At 48.3% G+C, this 16,027-nt stretch overlaps 1 protein-coding gene across 1 annotated transcript in view; it reads left to right on the forward strand.

Moving 5' to 3' along the window:
• Positions 1-16,027, forward strand: part of LOC138101924 (zinc finger protein 135-like) — a 46,315-nt gene that overhangs the window by 19,208 nt on the left and 11,080 nt on the right. Inside the window, exon 2 of the mRNA XM_068999674.1 lies at positions 5,826-6,756. Coding sequence (XP_068855775.1) covers positions 5,853-6,756 — 904 coding nt within the window. The 5' untranslated portion in view covers positions 5,826-5,852. The remainder of the gene's footprint in view (positions 1-5,825; positions 6,757-16,027) is intronic.

Genomic DNA, 16,027 nt, shown 5'->3' on the forward strand with positions numbered 1-16,027 from the left:
CAGGCCACCAGTGCCGCGTGCTCCCCGAGCTCGCTCCGGAGCGCCCCCTGCAGCCGCGGGGGAACCATCGCACCTGCCCTGCTCACCGGGAGCCGCCAGCGCCCCTGCCGGCTGCGAGCGGAACTGCACCCGAGGGGAAAGGGCCTGACAGCCGAGAAGGCTGGGACTGGGTTTGTGATTCTTTGCTGTTACTGCCAGAGTTATTGCTGTTTGTTTGCCTTGTTATACACATATAGATATATAATAGTAAGGAACTGTTATTCCTATTTCCCACATCTTTGCCTAAAAGCCCCTTAATTTCAAAATTATAATAACTCAGAGGGAAGGGGGGTTATATCTGCCATTCCAAAGCGGGCTCCTGCCTTCCTTGGCTTTCAAACCAAGACATGGCTGTGTCCAGGCTTCCAGTTCTTGGGATAATTGACCTCCAAATATTGGTGGGCTGTTTTTGAATCCTTGTGGCAATACAGTCCGTGTAAGTTGGCTTTTTCTCCCTGCTTTGCAGTTTTCCCATTCAAAGGCAATAATTTCAAAGGCATTTTTAGCTAATGGCAGACAAAAGAGAACATCCTTTAAATCTGAAACTGAGAACCACACCCAGTCACTTTGTAATTTTGTAAGTAGAGTGAAAGGATTGGCCACTACGGGGTGCAGTGTTTTTGATATTGCCCTCAGGTCCATTTGGCTTTTTTACTGGTAGAATTGGGGCATTGTAGGGAAACCTACACTCTCGCAACAACCTTTGATCAATAAATTTAGTAATTATTGGTTTTATACCCACTCGTGCTTCATGCCTTAGCAGATATTGTTTGACTGACACTGGTTGTGCCCCTTTGAGTAGTTCAGTAATCACTGGGGGAGCCTGTTTTGATTTCTCTGGAATTCCAACATCCCATACTGGTGGGATCACTTGATCTGTTATTTCACTATCTATGGGTATTTCTCTTTTTTCAGTCTTGTTTGTCTGTTTGGTTTTTTCCCCAGGCCTGAGATGATCAAAGAATGGGTTTCCCTTTATCTAATCTTAATGATTTAACTTACAGTTTAAAGTCCTAGTCAGGTGTCTTTAGGAGGCTTCTTTGGCTGTAGCTTCTTTTTACAGTTTTTGTTATAATAATATTCTTACTCTGCTGGATAATTTTATACATTATGAAGGATTAGTTTTTATGATACAAACTAAGACATAAAACATTTCCATACAAAATGTTCTCATGCAAACATCTTTACATCAGGGCTATGCTCTGTTTTCCAGGAGACAGATTATAGCAGTGTTGTAATGTAATCTTGACACAAACTAGAAACTGGGGCTTTACTGTTGGTGGGATTAAGAATGAAATAAATTCTCTTTCAAACTTAGTTTTATTACCTCAAGTTGCCTTTTTTTATTATTATTATTATTTTAGTGAATAAATTGCCTTCATCACATTCTGCACCCCTGTCTGAGATTGCAGAATGTGCTATAAATAGGTGGAGTGAGGCAAAGATAAAATACCTTCTTAAGACATATGGCATGAGATCAAACAGCACTTTAGTGTGAGAGCTGGTAGAAAGCTTTTCTGTATTTTATTCATGTCCTATCTGCAGCCCATGGCTATGCCTCCTGGCTTAGGAAGGGGGGGATTCAGTCAAACATGTAGCATTTGCTTGTGTTTTGTCAAGATTCTTTAATTCACTAATTAGTAAATCAAAAAAATGTAACCAAATTATAATAATTTTGAAGTCTTCTGAGACAGAACGGGGGAGGTTAGAACATATTTGTATGATTTCAAATAGGTATCAATTCTTATACCAACTCTCAGGATAAAATTAGTTGAGACAAATCATACATTGGTAAGAGCTTAGCTACAGCATTTTTTCAGTAAAAAGACAAAACAAGTTAGAGAAAAATCAAACTCAAGAATATGTAGAATGCTTTAACTTCTATTTGATCTTTCACCAAGTCACTTGTAATGAAAACACAAATTTACAAACATTAACCAACTGACAATGCGAGCAATTATGGTGACACTTTATATTTCATTGGTTTTCATGCAGCTCCATCCCAGCTGTTGGTAGACTCCTATAAAACAAAAGTGAAAATTTGGGCCACTAGACCGATAATTAAAAAGAAGTAAAACTTTTTGGGGCTAACACAAAGTGACAGTGAAGCAATGATTATCACATTTAGGTGTGATTTTGCTGCTTGCAGTTTCTCTGCTCTCAAACTGCTTTCTTAGATGCAGGGATGTTTGACATTCCTACAAAAGAGAAAAGAAACAAACTTCCCTGAAAAAAAAGTCTTAGAGTCTTAGTGAAACAAGTTGTTAATTGCATTAATTTATTCAGGTGGAGTTTTAGCTTTTATTCTATGAAGTGCTTGTTGCACCACTTTTCTTGTTTCCCACAGGTTTTCAGTGGGGTTTCTTCCAATTGATTGCTCAGTGGAGGGAGTGAGACTGCTTTTAAAAGTTTTGCAAGAGTTGCAGTCTGTGAATCAGGCATTTGAGTTGCTTTTTTTTTTTTTTTTGTCTTTTATCAAGTCCTCCGAAGGAGTAGAGAGGTGACTAACAAATGAACCAAGGAAGGACAAAAAACCATTTTCTTTGCACTGGTCACCCAGGACGGACATTATCCCCTGAAGTTTTCTTACAGCCATCACAGACGATGGTGCATGATAAATACCTGGGCCTGCATAGGGACACCACCATCCCCACAAGGCAGCAGCTGCAGAACTGGCCTCAGGATTAGAACCTGCCAGTTCCAGTTCTCCACAATAAACCACAGACTGGTGGGGGGTTCCCCACAGGATAGGAGCTGCAGAATTGGCTTCAGGACTGAAACTTGCCAATTTTGGCTTTTCACAACAAAACACAAGAGGCACAAGGACCCCTCCAACCAGGAAACTTTCAGCTCCGCACAAGCACCACATAACAGGAGCCTTACAACTCCATACAAAACACCAAGCAGAAAAGATTTATATTCATTCATTTATACTCCTTCTCATTCTCCCACTAATTTCCATAATAAAAACCCATAATGACATAGTAAAAAAAAAATAGCAACATGGCACGACTGTGGGGTCTGACCCCTAGGGCCTCCAATCCATTAAAGGTAGCATTCCTTTTGTCCGGGACTAATTCTGGGAGACCCAGTCTCCTTGGGATTTTCAACCCACCCTCGGGGACTCAAACCAGGGACCCACGTGTATTTCTCCTTTTTTTTAAAAAGTAGCGAATACCTTAATTTGGTGCAGATGGTCCTTGTCTGCTCCTGCTGTGAGCCAAAGGACAGCTGAGCTCCCCCTGAAAATTCAGGGTCACGACTGGGAGGTCTGCTTACCCCTGGATCTGGCAGCCGGGGAGAGTTAGGATCCCATCTCGGGGTGCCAGGTGAATTGCTCCCAATGGGGCCAGGAGACACTTCAGAGGCAAAGAAGCAGGGTTTTTTTTTATTCAGCGCCGGGTGCATGGAGGATCTCTCCTCGTAACACACATAACCAGTACTCCATACCGTCCAGTATTATGGATGAAATGCATGAATATTCATCACATTCCTCGGGATAGGAGTGGTTATACAAATGACTTCTCTGAAGTCATTAATATCATTAGCATACATGCCATGCATGTACTGTGTACCCTTTTGGTCGCACTGGGGAAGGCTCCTCTTCTTTCTCGGGGGTCTTTCTGATGAAGATCAGTACTCTTCATCACAATGCACTTTTCACCTTTCTTTCTGGAGCATGCAGAGTTCTTCGCTGGATGATTCAGTGGTCTCTGTGCTTGTTTCAAACAGATTCTTGTTCCTCTTATCTTGACAAGATTAAGGTGAATCCTGCTGCTTAGGTTTTGTGATTAACATTTGCTGTCTCTTTATAGTTAACTCTGCTTGCATGAGTTAAGTATCGATCACCCATTTCTCACTGCCATTGGTGCTTCTTTGCACTCCTTAGGCAGGACCCAAAGTCCTGGTTGGATGCTGTGGACAGTAAAGTCCCAAGGCAGGGTCTGTGCCAGCCGAGCTTCCTGTTGAAGAGATTTCACAAGAGACAGTGTCTTGGTTTGAAAGACAGGTGTCTTCCAAGAAGGCAAGAGTCTCCCTTGAAATGGAGGGGAAAAAAATTTGCAACCCCCTTCCCACAGCCTCCTGGGGGCTGGGGGCCACTGCCAGCCCTGCCCGGGGGGTGTTGCGGTCAGGCAGTGCCCGGCGCTGAGCCCCGGCTGCCCCACAGCCCCGGCCCGGCCCCGCAGCTCCCCACAGACCCCCAGCCCATGCTCCCAATCCTGCACCTCTGCGCCCGGTCCTGACACGCCCAACTACAGAGAAATGCCCTGAAATCATGAACATCCTTCTTTCCCTGTCCTGGAAACTGGGGATACAAAAGATCTGGATCAGCTGGCAAAATTTGAGCATAAGACAGTGCTGAAAAGCATCCCAGTCCTCACTTTTTTCTCTTCCTCCTCTTTTCCATCTTTCTTTTTCTTTCTTACCACATAGATTTCTCCTGCTGCTGTTTGCCTTAACCATATTCCTGCACACTCCCTTCAACCAATCCCTTCCCAGCACACCAACACCATCCGTCCCCTGTTGCTGAGACCCCTTCTCGAATTCCCTTTTTACCCCTGCTGGGTGTCCATGTCCTTAATTAGCTCTGGGAGAGTGTGCAAACTGCCTCAGCATTGTCCCCTTTTGTATAGGAAACGATGTCCATGGTTCTGTTCAGGCTTTGTTGTTGTTCTGGAAGTTGAGGAATTGAGCAGGAGCTTGGCTGAGCAGCAGTGTGTGTCAGTCAGTGCCATTTTGTGGAGCTGCTGGTTTGTGCTGTCACTTGCTTGTGTGCAAGTGCGTGTGGCTGTGTCCGAGCAGATTCAGAGCATGTGTTTGTAAGGAGGCGTTGGTGTTGTTGGTTCGCTGGGGGTGCCCGGTTTTCGGGACATCCCCCCTGGAGCAGGGTGTCCCCCCTTGGTGCAGGCGCGGCCCTCAGGCAGCGCTCAGCCAATCAGAAGGCGCGGCGCTGGTGACTCAGCAGTTGCCAGGCAGAGCCGCAGCGCCCGGCGCTCCCCAGCTGGAGCCCACGTGTGGCCCGGCCTTGGCGCCCCCCGCCAGGGGAATTTGGGGAGGTGGGAGGGGGGGAGCGCCAAGGCCGGGCCGGGCCGTGCTGTGCTGGCAGAAGTGGCTGCGGCGGGGGCCGAGTGCGGGCAGGAGCGGCCGAGAGCCCAGCGCTGCCCCAGCCCGAGCTGCCGCAGCTGCATCGCTGCTCGTGCTGTGCGATCCGAGAGCTCTGGGGGGCAGAGCGAGCCAGGGCTGGGTGCTGGGCCTGGGGGGAGCAGGAGAAAGGCTGGAGGAGCAGGGCTGGAGACCAGAATGGTGAAACGATGCCCGTGGGAGCAGCAGGTGGGATTCTGCAGGAGAAGGAGTAGTGTGAGGAAGAGGAGTGTGAGGAAGAGTAGGGACACAGGAGGAGGAGGCGAATCAGGAAGAGGAGGCACCCCAAGGTTCCAGCACTCGCTGTATCTGTAGCCTCCCCCCAGCCCCAGGAGCGTTGCCCCCCTCCATCCAGCAGGTGAGCAGGGAGGGGGATCCACGATTTTCCCAGGGGTGAATCTTGGTGTTTCTGAGGGCTCCATGTGGGTGCTTTGTTTTTTTTGTGGGGGCTGAATATTTATATTTTGGCGCAGGTTTTGACTGAATCTTGATGTTTTGGGTCTGTGTCTTGATGTTTGGGGGAATTTTGGGCTGAATCTTGGTGTTTTGGAGGTTTTTACAGACACAAGATGCCTGGTCATAGACTCTGGCTGGAGGAACCTCCAGCCCAAGGTGCTCACCCCTTTTTTCTCCCCCCAAACCAGGATTTGTCATTCCCAAGCTGTGGACAGATGGAGGAGGAGGAAAAGCCCCGGAGATGCCGCACGAGGAGGAGCTGCAAATGCAGCCCAGGGAGATTCAAGGAGGAAAGAGCCCCCCTGTGCTGGGAAGGCGGCCTGAGATCCAGGCAGAGCTTGGAGCTGGGGGAGGAGCCTCAGGCTGGGGAGAAGCCCCACAAGTGCTTGGAATGTGGGAAGGGCTTCAGGTGGAACTGCAAGCTGAGGGAACACCAGAGGATCCACACTGGGGAAAAGCCCTACGAGTGTGGGGAATGTGGGAAGGACTTCAGCCGGAGCTCCCACCTTGTCCAGCACCAGAGGATCCACACTGGGGAGAGGCCCTATGAGTGTGGGGAGTGTGGGAAGAGCTTCAGCCAGAGCTCCAGCCTGATCCATCACCAGAGGATCCACACTGGGGAAAAGCCTTACGAGTGCTTGGAATGTGGGAAGAGCTTCAGGCAGTGCTCTGGCCTGATCCAGCACCAGAGGATCCACACTGGGGAGAGGCCCTACAAGTGTGGGCAATGTGGGAAGGGCTTCACCAGCAGCTCTCAGCTGATCCAGCACCAGGTGGTTCACACCGGGGAACGGCCCTATGGATGCTTGGAATGTGGGAAGAGCTTCGGACTTAGCTCTGACCTGAGGGCACACCACCGCACCCACACCGGGGAGAGGCCCTTTGAGTGTTCTGAGTGTGGGAAGAGGTTTCAGACCAGCTCCGATCTCCTCAAACATCAGCGCATTCACACGGATGAGAGGCCCTTCCGCTGCCCCGACTGCAGGAAGGGCTTCAAACACAACTCCCACCTTGTCAAGCATCAGCGCATCCACACCGGGGAGAGGCCCTATGAGTGTCCCCAGTGTGGGAAGAGCTTCTCACAGAGCTCTCACTTGACCCGACACCAACACAGGCACCACTAAGGGAAGCCCTGCGGGTTCCCCGAGTGCGGGAAGAGCTTCATGTGCTGCTCCAGCTCCATCCCCAATGGGAGGGTTGGCGTTGGATGATCCCCAGTGACCCCGCTGGGCAGAGCCCTGGTGATCTGTTGTCCTGGTGATCCATGTTGGGAAGACACCTGGCTGGGGTCTCCACATCTTCCTGGCTCCCCGTGGGCACCTGGATGGGGACCCAGGGGCAGGAACATCCCTCAGGATGCAGACTGACATCGGGAATTCATTGGGGAAAGCAGATTTGTTGACTTTCAACCCCAAATAATCTTTTCCGTTCAATCTTTTCTTCCTGTGGCATCCAGGAATACTGGATGGTCTTGGAAGTCTTTTCCAATCAGTTATTACACGATTCCAATTTTCTCTTGCCCAAGGGCGTCTTCCACGGCCAAATTGTGATGGACTGAGGCGAAGACCAAGATTATGGAGACAGTGGGGTGGAAACCCCTCCAAAAAAGGTTCTTCCCTCCCACCCAAGCGTGTGGATCCACAGCCAGCACGGACACGGAAATCCTTTTCTTTTGGCATTAGTTTTTTTTTCATTTCTCTTCATCTTCTAAAAACCCCCGAAATTGGAGTAAAAATAAAGAAATTGAACTGAGATATGGGTGGGGACATTGCAGGACATGGACATGGATGGGACATAGGCATCAAGAGTGACACAGGGACATGTGGACATGGACGCGAACATGGCCATTTGTGGGGACATGGGGGGCCACGGGCATGGATAGAGATGTGGGGGACAATGACATGGATGGAAAAGTTGTGGGGACACAGCCAAGGGTGACTGGTGTCTGGAAGTCTCTGGGGCTTTTGTGTCCGTAAAACCCCAAACCACCGTGACTCAGCACAAAAAACCCTCCCAGCAGTTCTCCTTCTCTGATCTCTCCAGTTTGGACTTCTGGGGCTCTGGGTTCTCCTTTCCCTGGGCTCATCAGGGTCCCATGGCTCCTGGGGTTCCCTCCTCTCCAGGGTCCTATTGAGGGATGATTCAAGGGTTTTGGGGGTGTCTTGGTTTGAAAGACAGGTGTCTGCCAAGGAAGGCAAAAGTCTCTGTTGAAACAAAAGAAAAAAAAAATTACTACCCCCTTCCCTCCGAATTATTATAATTTTGAAATTAAAGGGCTTTCAGGTAAGAGATGGGAAATAGGAATAACAGTTCTTTACTATCTATATGTGTATAACAAGGCAAACAAACAGCAATAACTATGGCAGTAAGAGCAAACAGAACCACAGTACCGGACAACTCGAGATGCTGTGATTCCCATCCACAAGATGATCCGTGAGCTGGAGAGCCAAGGGGTGGCCAGCAAGACCCACTCACCCTTCAACAGCCCCATCTGGCCTGTGCACAAGTCTGACAGGGAATGGAGATTGACTGTGGACTATTGTGGCTTGAATGAAGTGACTCCACCATTGAGCGCTGCTGTGCCAGACATGTTGGAGCTCCAGTACAAGCTGGGGTCCAAAGCAGTGAAGTGGTACGCCACTATTGACATTGCCAATGCATTTTTCTCCATTCCTCTGGCAGCAGAGTGCAGGCCTCAATTTGCCTTCACCTGGAGGGGCGTGCAGTACACCTGGAACCGACTGCCCCAGGGCTGGAAGCACAGTCCCACCATCTGCAATGGACTGATTCAGGCTGCACTGGAAGAGGGTGAGGCTCCAGAACATCTGCAGTACATTGATGACATCACTGTGTGGGGGAACACAGCCTCAGAGGTATTTGAGAAAGGAGAGATCATCCAAATTCTCCTGGAAGCTGGTTTCGCCATCAAGAAGAGCAAAGTCAAGGGACCTGCCCGAGAGATCCAGTTCCTGGGAGTAAAGTGGCAAGATGGACAGCATCAGATTCCCACCAAGATCATCAATAAGATCACAGCAATGTCTCCACCAACCAACAAGAAGGAAACACAAGCTTTCCTAGGCGCCATAGGTTTCTGGAGAATGCACATTCCCGAGTACAGCCAGATCGTGAGCCTTCTCTACCTGGTTACCCGAAAGAAGAACGATTTCCACTGGGGCCCCGAACAGCAGCAAGCCTTCGCCCAGATCAAGCAAGAAATCGCTCGCGCAGTAGCCCTTGGCCCAGTCAGGACAGGACCAGAGGTGAAGAACATGCTTTTGCTCTACTCTGCAGCCAGGAACAACGGTCTCTCCTGGAGCCTTTGGCAGAAAAGGTGCCTGGTGAGACTCGGGGCCGACCACTGGGATTCTGGAGCTGAAGCTACAGAGGGTCTGAAGCCAACTACACCCCCACAGAGAAGGAAATCTTGGCAGCTTATGAAGGAGTCCAAGCTGCCTCAGAAGTAATCGGCACAGAGGCACAACTCCTCCTGGCACCCTGACTACCAGTGCTGGAGTGGATGTTCAAAGGAAAGGTTCCTTCCATGCATCACGCCACCGACACTACTTGGAGCAAATGGATTTCCCTCATCACGCAGCGCGCCCAAATTGGAAACCCAAGTCACCCTGGGATCTTGGAAATAATTACGAACTGGCCAGAAGGTGAGACTTTTGGGTTATCATCTGAAGAAGAAGAGGAGCAGGTGATGCGTGCCGAAGAAGCCCCACCATATAACAAGCTACCAGAGAGTGAAAGACAATACGCCCTTTTCACTGATGGTTCCTGCCGAATTGTAGGCTCTAGCCGGAAATGGAAAGCCGCTGTATGGAACCTCACATGACAAGTTGCACAGGCTACTGAAGGAGAAGGTGGATCGAGCCAATTTGCCGAACTCAAAGCTGTCCAATTAGCTCCTGACATTGCTGCAAGAGAGAAGTGGCCAAAGCTCTACCTCTACACTGATTCATGGATGGTAGCCAGTGCTCTGTGGGGTCGGCTGTAAAGGTGGAAGAAGGCAAACTGGCAGCACAGAGGAAAACCAATCTGGGCTGCTGAGGAGTGGAAAGGCATTGCCACTCAGGTAGAGAAGCTATCTGTGAAAGTCCGTCATGTAGATGCTCACGTCCCCAAGAGCTGGGCTAATGAAGAACATCATAACAACAAGCAGGTAGATCAGGCTGCGAAAATAGAGGTGTCCCAGATAGACTTGGATTGGCAACATAAAGGAGAGTTGTTCCTAGCTCGATGGGCCCATGATGCCTCAGGCCATCAGGGCAGAGATGCCACCTATAAGTGGGCATAAGGCCGAGGGATGGATCTAACCATGGACAGTATCTCCCAGGTTATCCATGACTGTGAGACATGCGCTGCGATCAAGCAGGCCAAGCGGGTGAAGCCCCTGTGGTATGGTGGGCGGTAGTCCAATTACAAGTATGGGGAGGCCTGGCAGATTGATTACATCACACTGCCTCAAACCTGCCAAGGCAAGCGCTATGTGCTCACAATGGTAGAAGCCACCACAGGATGGCTGGAGACCTACCCTGTGCCTCATGCTACTGCCCGGAACACCATCCTGGGCCTTGAAAAGCAAGTCCTTTGGAGGCATGGTACCCCTGAGAGAATCGAGTCTGACAATGGGACTCATTTCAAGAACGGCCTTATAAACACCTGGGCTAGAGAACATGGCATTGAGTGGGTGTACCACATCCCTTACCATGCACCAGCAGCTGGGAAGGTTGAGCAATGTAATGGATTGCTTAAAACCACCTTGAAGGCACTGGGTGGGGGGAGTTTCAAAAACTGGGAGGTGCATTTAGCAAGAGCCACCTGGTTAGTTAACACCCGAGGCTCCACCAGCCGAGCAGGCCCTGCCCAATCCGAACCCCTACAAACAACAGACAGGGATAAGGTTCCAGTGCTGCACATGAGAGGTATGCTTGGAAAAACTGTTTGGGTTAGTTCTGCCTCGAGCAAAGACAAACCCATCTGTGGGGCTGTCTTCGCTCAGGGACCAGGTTGCACTTGGTGGGTAATGCAGAAAGATGGGGAAAACCCATTGTGTACCACAAGGAGGCCTAATTTTAAGTGCAAACTGTGTGTAAGGTGTTATTGTGTATATATGTATAGATATCTGTAAGAGGGTATTGATTTGGGTATGATGTAGATGGTAATAGACTACGGGGTGGATTATGTCCTAGGTTACAATGTAAGATGTGCCCACAAGCATGTATTCTATCACCATCTTCATGAGCTGTTAAAACCAGGTGGGGCAGTGCTCCCTGCCTCCTCCCTCAAGACTATGTCCTGTTAAAGGCCAATCAGTGCCTTGTCTCATGACTCATCATTCCATTGTGAGATGCTCCACCCAGATGGAGAAACCAAGCATCCCATCCTGGATATAAACTTTGATTTTTGAAGACTACAGGCAGCCTTTCCCACTGGATTTCCAGAGGACAAGAGCTACATACACTCGATACATACATACACTGGACCTTCTGAGGAAGACCAGATCTTTCTACACAGGATCACCGCTTCAACAGAACCACATCTGTTCACTTCAGGAGGACTGCAGCCACCACCTTATCGGACTGCTACTGCTACTCTGACTAACAGGGTCAGGTCATATCTGACTCTGTCATTTAAATCAGTTGGGTTTTTTTCCTGCCTTGTTATATATATGTGTATATATATATATAAGTAAAGAACTCTTATTCCTGTTTCCCATATCTTTGCCTGAAAGCCCCTTGATTTCAAAATTATAATAATTTGGAGGGAAGGGGGGGTTGCATCTTCCATTCCAAGGGAGGCTCCTGCCTTCCTTAGGCAGACACCTGTCTTTCAAAGCAAGACAGATCAATATTCATATTTTGGTAAATCATTTTGGTGAGCCAGCCAGGAGTCTACCCTATCTGGCCATGGGGCCAAGGGTCTGGGGACCCTGCTTGGGCGCGCGCTCTGCATTTTGGGGAGAGGGGGCTCCTTGATCCTCTGACACCCTGGGGAGAGACCAGGACCTGCCATAACCACAGACAAAGAGGTATGTTTATAAAAATAAAGAGTACCTCAAAGAAGGCAGCTTGTAAGACACAGCGGGACGCCCTGTGTGAAGTGAAAGCCTGGGAGAGTTTGGTTGTAAGTGTCCGCAGAAAGTATAGTAATTTTAGCGGAGCTGGTAATGGCTCCAAAGGTTCATCTCCCGTAAGTGGAGTAGAATTGCCTCTGTTTCCTGGGGCGGGAAATGAGGTACAGGGGTGGTGCCTGTGGTCTCTCGTGGAGGACAACTGGCCACGCAGTGTGGGTGGCCGTGCGGCGCATGTGGCTGCAGAGTTCGAGCGGCTGCAAGAACTCCGGCTTGGTTCATTCTCATAGAGGGGGGCGAGGACCGCGCGGTTGCACACCAGAGGAGTATGGGCGGTAGTGCTGTCGGCTCCGGTCTGGTCCGTGGCTTAAAAGCAGCATTGGCTTGTAGTTTTGGATACGAGCGGCAAACAGAGAGGGAGACTGATTCCATCTTGGAGTGCTATGCGCATGCGTTAGGGAAGCGCTGCAGGTCTACAGGGGCCTCTTCGGGTCAAAGAGTACGGACCCCCTGGGCTGCGCAAGTGCTGTAGTGGTACGGTGGGTTATGCCAAAAGGGTGTACTTGAACTGTGAATTAGCAACGCGTTGTGTGTGAGTTTTAGTTTGCAAGAGTTTGTATTGTATGTGTTTTGATTTGTGTGTATTTGGAGCGGATTAGCCACGTATTTGTGTGAAAAAAAAGGTTTTAAAAAGTTTGTGTTTGTTGAGTTAGTGGAAGGATTTCTGTGCTCAAGAGAGTGGAGGGATTTTTTTTGTGTTTGGAGTGTGTTGTAAGAAAGGAATTAATAGTGTGAGTGAGCTTTGAGTTGTGTGAATGGTGGTGGTGAGATTTGGATTAAGGTATTAGTGAATAAAAGTGGTAATTATGCATTTAAAAGTTGTTAAATTTGTGTTTAAAGGAGTGAGCAGAGTTAGTTTGAAACTACGCCCAGTGTCACTTTGGCGACCAGCCGGGGTGATTTTAGTTTGTAGCTTTGGATTTTTGTTTTGTAAGTTTTTAGTATATTTTGAAAAGTTTGATTGTAAGTGAGTTTAAATTTGGTAGCTTGGTGCGGGGTAACATCCAGACGAAGGGCTAATACTTTTAACTTTAGTGGCGAGGCAGAGCGGCGTAGCATGTAGCGCGGGTCCGAGGCTAAAACCCCCCCCACTCGCTCAGCAGCGCAAGCTAAACCCCCCTCCATTCAGCAGAGTGAGTGAGGCGGCAGCACAAGCTGGAACTTGCTAGCTCGTCAGATTTTAGCGGAGCCTTGCGAAACCCCAGCAGAATATTTGCTCAGGGTTGCGAAAGGCTGGCAGTGGGCTTTGTAAGTTTGAAATTGTTGGTATAAGAGTTTTGAGTGAATTGTTTGAAACACTTGAATGTGTTGTGGTTTTGTGTTCTGTGCGAATCTTTTAGATTTGAATAAAAAGGAGGGCTTTTTTAAGTGGTGGAGTGTGGGAGTGTGTTATGAATTTTGTTAGTTTTTTTAGTGAACCCTTAAACTTATAGACTTAGTTCCTATTTTAAAACTAATAAGTTTGTTTTTCCTTTCTAGTGATTTTAAAGCTAACAAGTTGGTTTTTTCCCTTTCCTCTAATGACTAATAAGTTTTTTTTGCTATTTTTGATTAACAAGCCTGCTTTTATCCAGAGACTTTTAAAACTAACAAGCCTTTTTTTTAAGTAGTGAAGTTATATGCCTAGAAATAGGAGATGTGGAAGGCAAAAGCCCGTTTTAAAGGAGCTGCCCTGCCCAAGGGATAGCTGTGGTTGTAGCCCATGGGTAGTGTTTCGCTGTGTAATTTGTCAAGAACTGTGGGTTCCACAAGTATTCGGGTGGAAGGTACCTCGGAGGGTGTTGGGGTTTTAGTTTAGTCCTAGTTTTTTCCTGTTAAAGGAATTTTTTCCCATATGCATGTTGCTAGGAACAAATGGCCATACTTAAGAGAAGACAAAAGGGCCTCGACAGGCTTTTTGTTTTCACCTGGGTGTGAGTTCAGTTCGCTCTCGGCACCTGGAGAGAGAGGCTGCAGAGGGGGGAGTTGCGGGTTCCTGTTTCTCGGCCGTGTTTCTTTCTGCTGGAAACAACACCGGGATCCCAAAGCTGTTTTCCCTGCCCTGCTGGAGGCTGGGCTGTGGCCGCCCTACCCCGCTGCTGTTTCAAGCCTTCGCTGCGTTGTAGCCGTGCTCACCCTGCCTGCCTGGACCTCCGGGGGGTTCCCCTTTTGGATACATCTCGTCTGCCACCCGGGGTCTGTGGTCGTCCCTGCCGCTCCAGCCTGCCGTTCCAGCCTGCTGTTTCCGAGAGTCCGGGATCGGCTGCCCAGCGGTTTGTGAAGCTTTTGTTCCATCCTTCCCCGGGATCCCAGGCCGCCAGTGCCGCGTGCTCCCCGAGCTCGCTCCGGAGCGCCCCCTGCACCTGCCCTGCTCACCGGGAGCCGCCAGCGCCCCTGCCGGCTGCGAGCGGAACTGCACCCGAGGGGAAAGGGCCTGACAGCCGAGAAGGCTGGGACTGGGTTTGTGTTTGCTGTTACTGCCACAGTTGTTGTTGTTTTGTTTGACTGGTTATATATATATATATATATATATGTAGTAAAGAACTGTTATTCCTATTTCCCACATCTTTGCCTAAAGGTCCTTGATTTCAAAATTATAATAACTCAGAGGGAAAGGGGTTATATCTGCCACTTCAAGGGAGGCTTCTGCCTTCCTTAGCAGACACCTGTCTTTCAAAACCGAGACAGAGGGGAACTTTTTATCTTTGTTATACAAAAGAACAAAAGGCAACTGTGATAGCTGTAGAGATTTTGTTAGCAACTGGTAAAGAAAGATATGGTAGTGATAGCTTACTTGATACACTGGATAACGGGATTTCCAGGCTTTTACAGAAACCAATAGAGATTATTAAAGCTGAGTGTGTCCAGTATAATTTTGTACCAGAAGACTTCCCTGAAGTGAAACTTTGGAACTGGGATAAAGTTTAAAAGCGTTAGGAAAAAAAAGAATTTTAAAAATGGGGGCAAGCGAAAGCAAAGAGGTTCCTAAGAGTAGCCCCTTGGGATGTGTTTTGGCACACTGGAAAAAGATGGTGAATCATAGTGGTTCAGAGACCAAGAGGGAGCTTATTAAGTTATGCACCCAATGGTGGCCGCTTTATAAACTGGAAGGGAGTGTGAAGTGGCCACCTTTTGGTACACTGGATTATGAAACATTACTGCAACTAATGCTTTTTCTTAGACGTGAGCAAAAATGGCCAGAGATTGTTTATGCTGAATTATTTTTCACTCTTTGAAATCAACCTCAGTGACAAAAAGAGTGTGGGATCAGACCACCCTCGGATTCCTTAGTATTGGCTTTTGAAAAGGATAACAGAGTTAATAATGAAAAACCTAAGCGATGTTGCGGTACATGTTCAATAAACCAGAGATGTACCCATCCTGACAAGGTATATCAGGCGGAAGCCCAAGAACAAGAACTGGCAGATCTACTTAAGTCACCCCCTAAAAAGGGAGATGGGGGAGGGGTAGCAAATGATACAGAATCAGAGTTACCATCATCTCCATCCCCAAACCCGGCTCCACTTTCTATTTCATCTCCCTCAGGGAAATCGATAACAACTAACCCGTACCCACCTTGACCAAGCAGTGACAGCGAAGAGGATGAACCACCCTCCCCACAGAGTCCTATAACATTAAGGACCCGGGAGTGAACTAAAAGAAATATACAAGCACATTTAAGGGAAGCAGTAAATCATGAAGGGATTCCTATATTAGTTAAAATCCCCTTTTCTATTATAGATACAGAGGCCTGGGAAAAAGTGGCCAGAAATTACCAGAGTGACCCAATAGGGGTTGCTAAGAAATTTAAATTTATGGTAAAGCAACACAATCCTGATTGGGCTGATATTCAGTTACTGCTTGATGCTCCAACTGAATCAGAAAAGCAATTAAAGACAGCTGTGAATATGGCTGAGGATGATTGCAGGATAACACAGGAGGATGTTAAAAAGGTACTTCCTCTTCAGGATCCAGAGTGGGACCCTAATGAGCCAGATGAAATGGCACAGTTAAAAAGGTACTGGGAATTCATAATAAAAGGGCTAGAAAGAGCAATCCCTAAAGCCATAAACTGGTCAGCCCTGTATGCTATTAAGCCGGGTCCCTCTCAAACACCTTCTGAATTTTTAGACAACTTGCAAGATGCGATGCGCCGCTATACCACCTTGGATCCTGGATCGGAAGGAGTGCAGCAATTGGTAAACTTATTTTTAGGACAATCCACAGGAGACATCAGGTGGAAGCTCCAGAAGATTCAAGGTCCAATGAGCTGTA

The sequence above is a fragment of the Aphelocoma coerulescens genome, unplaced genomic scaffold (genome assembly GCF_041296385.1).
Source record: "Aphelocoma coerulescens isolate FSJ_1873_10779 unplaced genomic scaffold, UR_Acoe_1.0 HiC_scaffold_56, whole genome shotgun sequence".
In the NCBI taxonomy this organism is placed as follows: domain Eukaryota; kingdom Metazoa; phylum Chordata; class Aves; order Passeriformes; family Corvidae; genus Aphelocoma; species Aphelocoma coerulescens.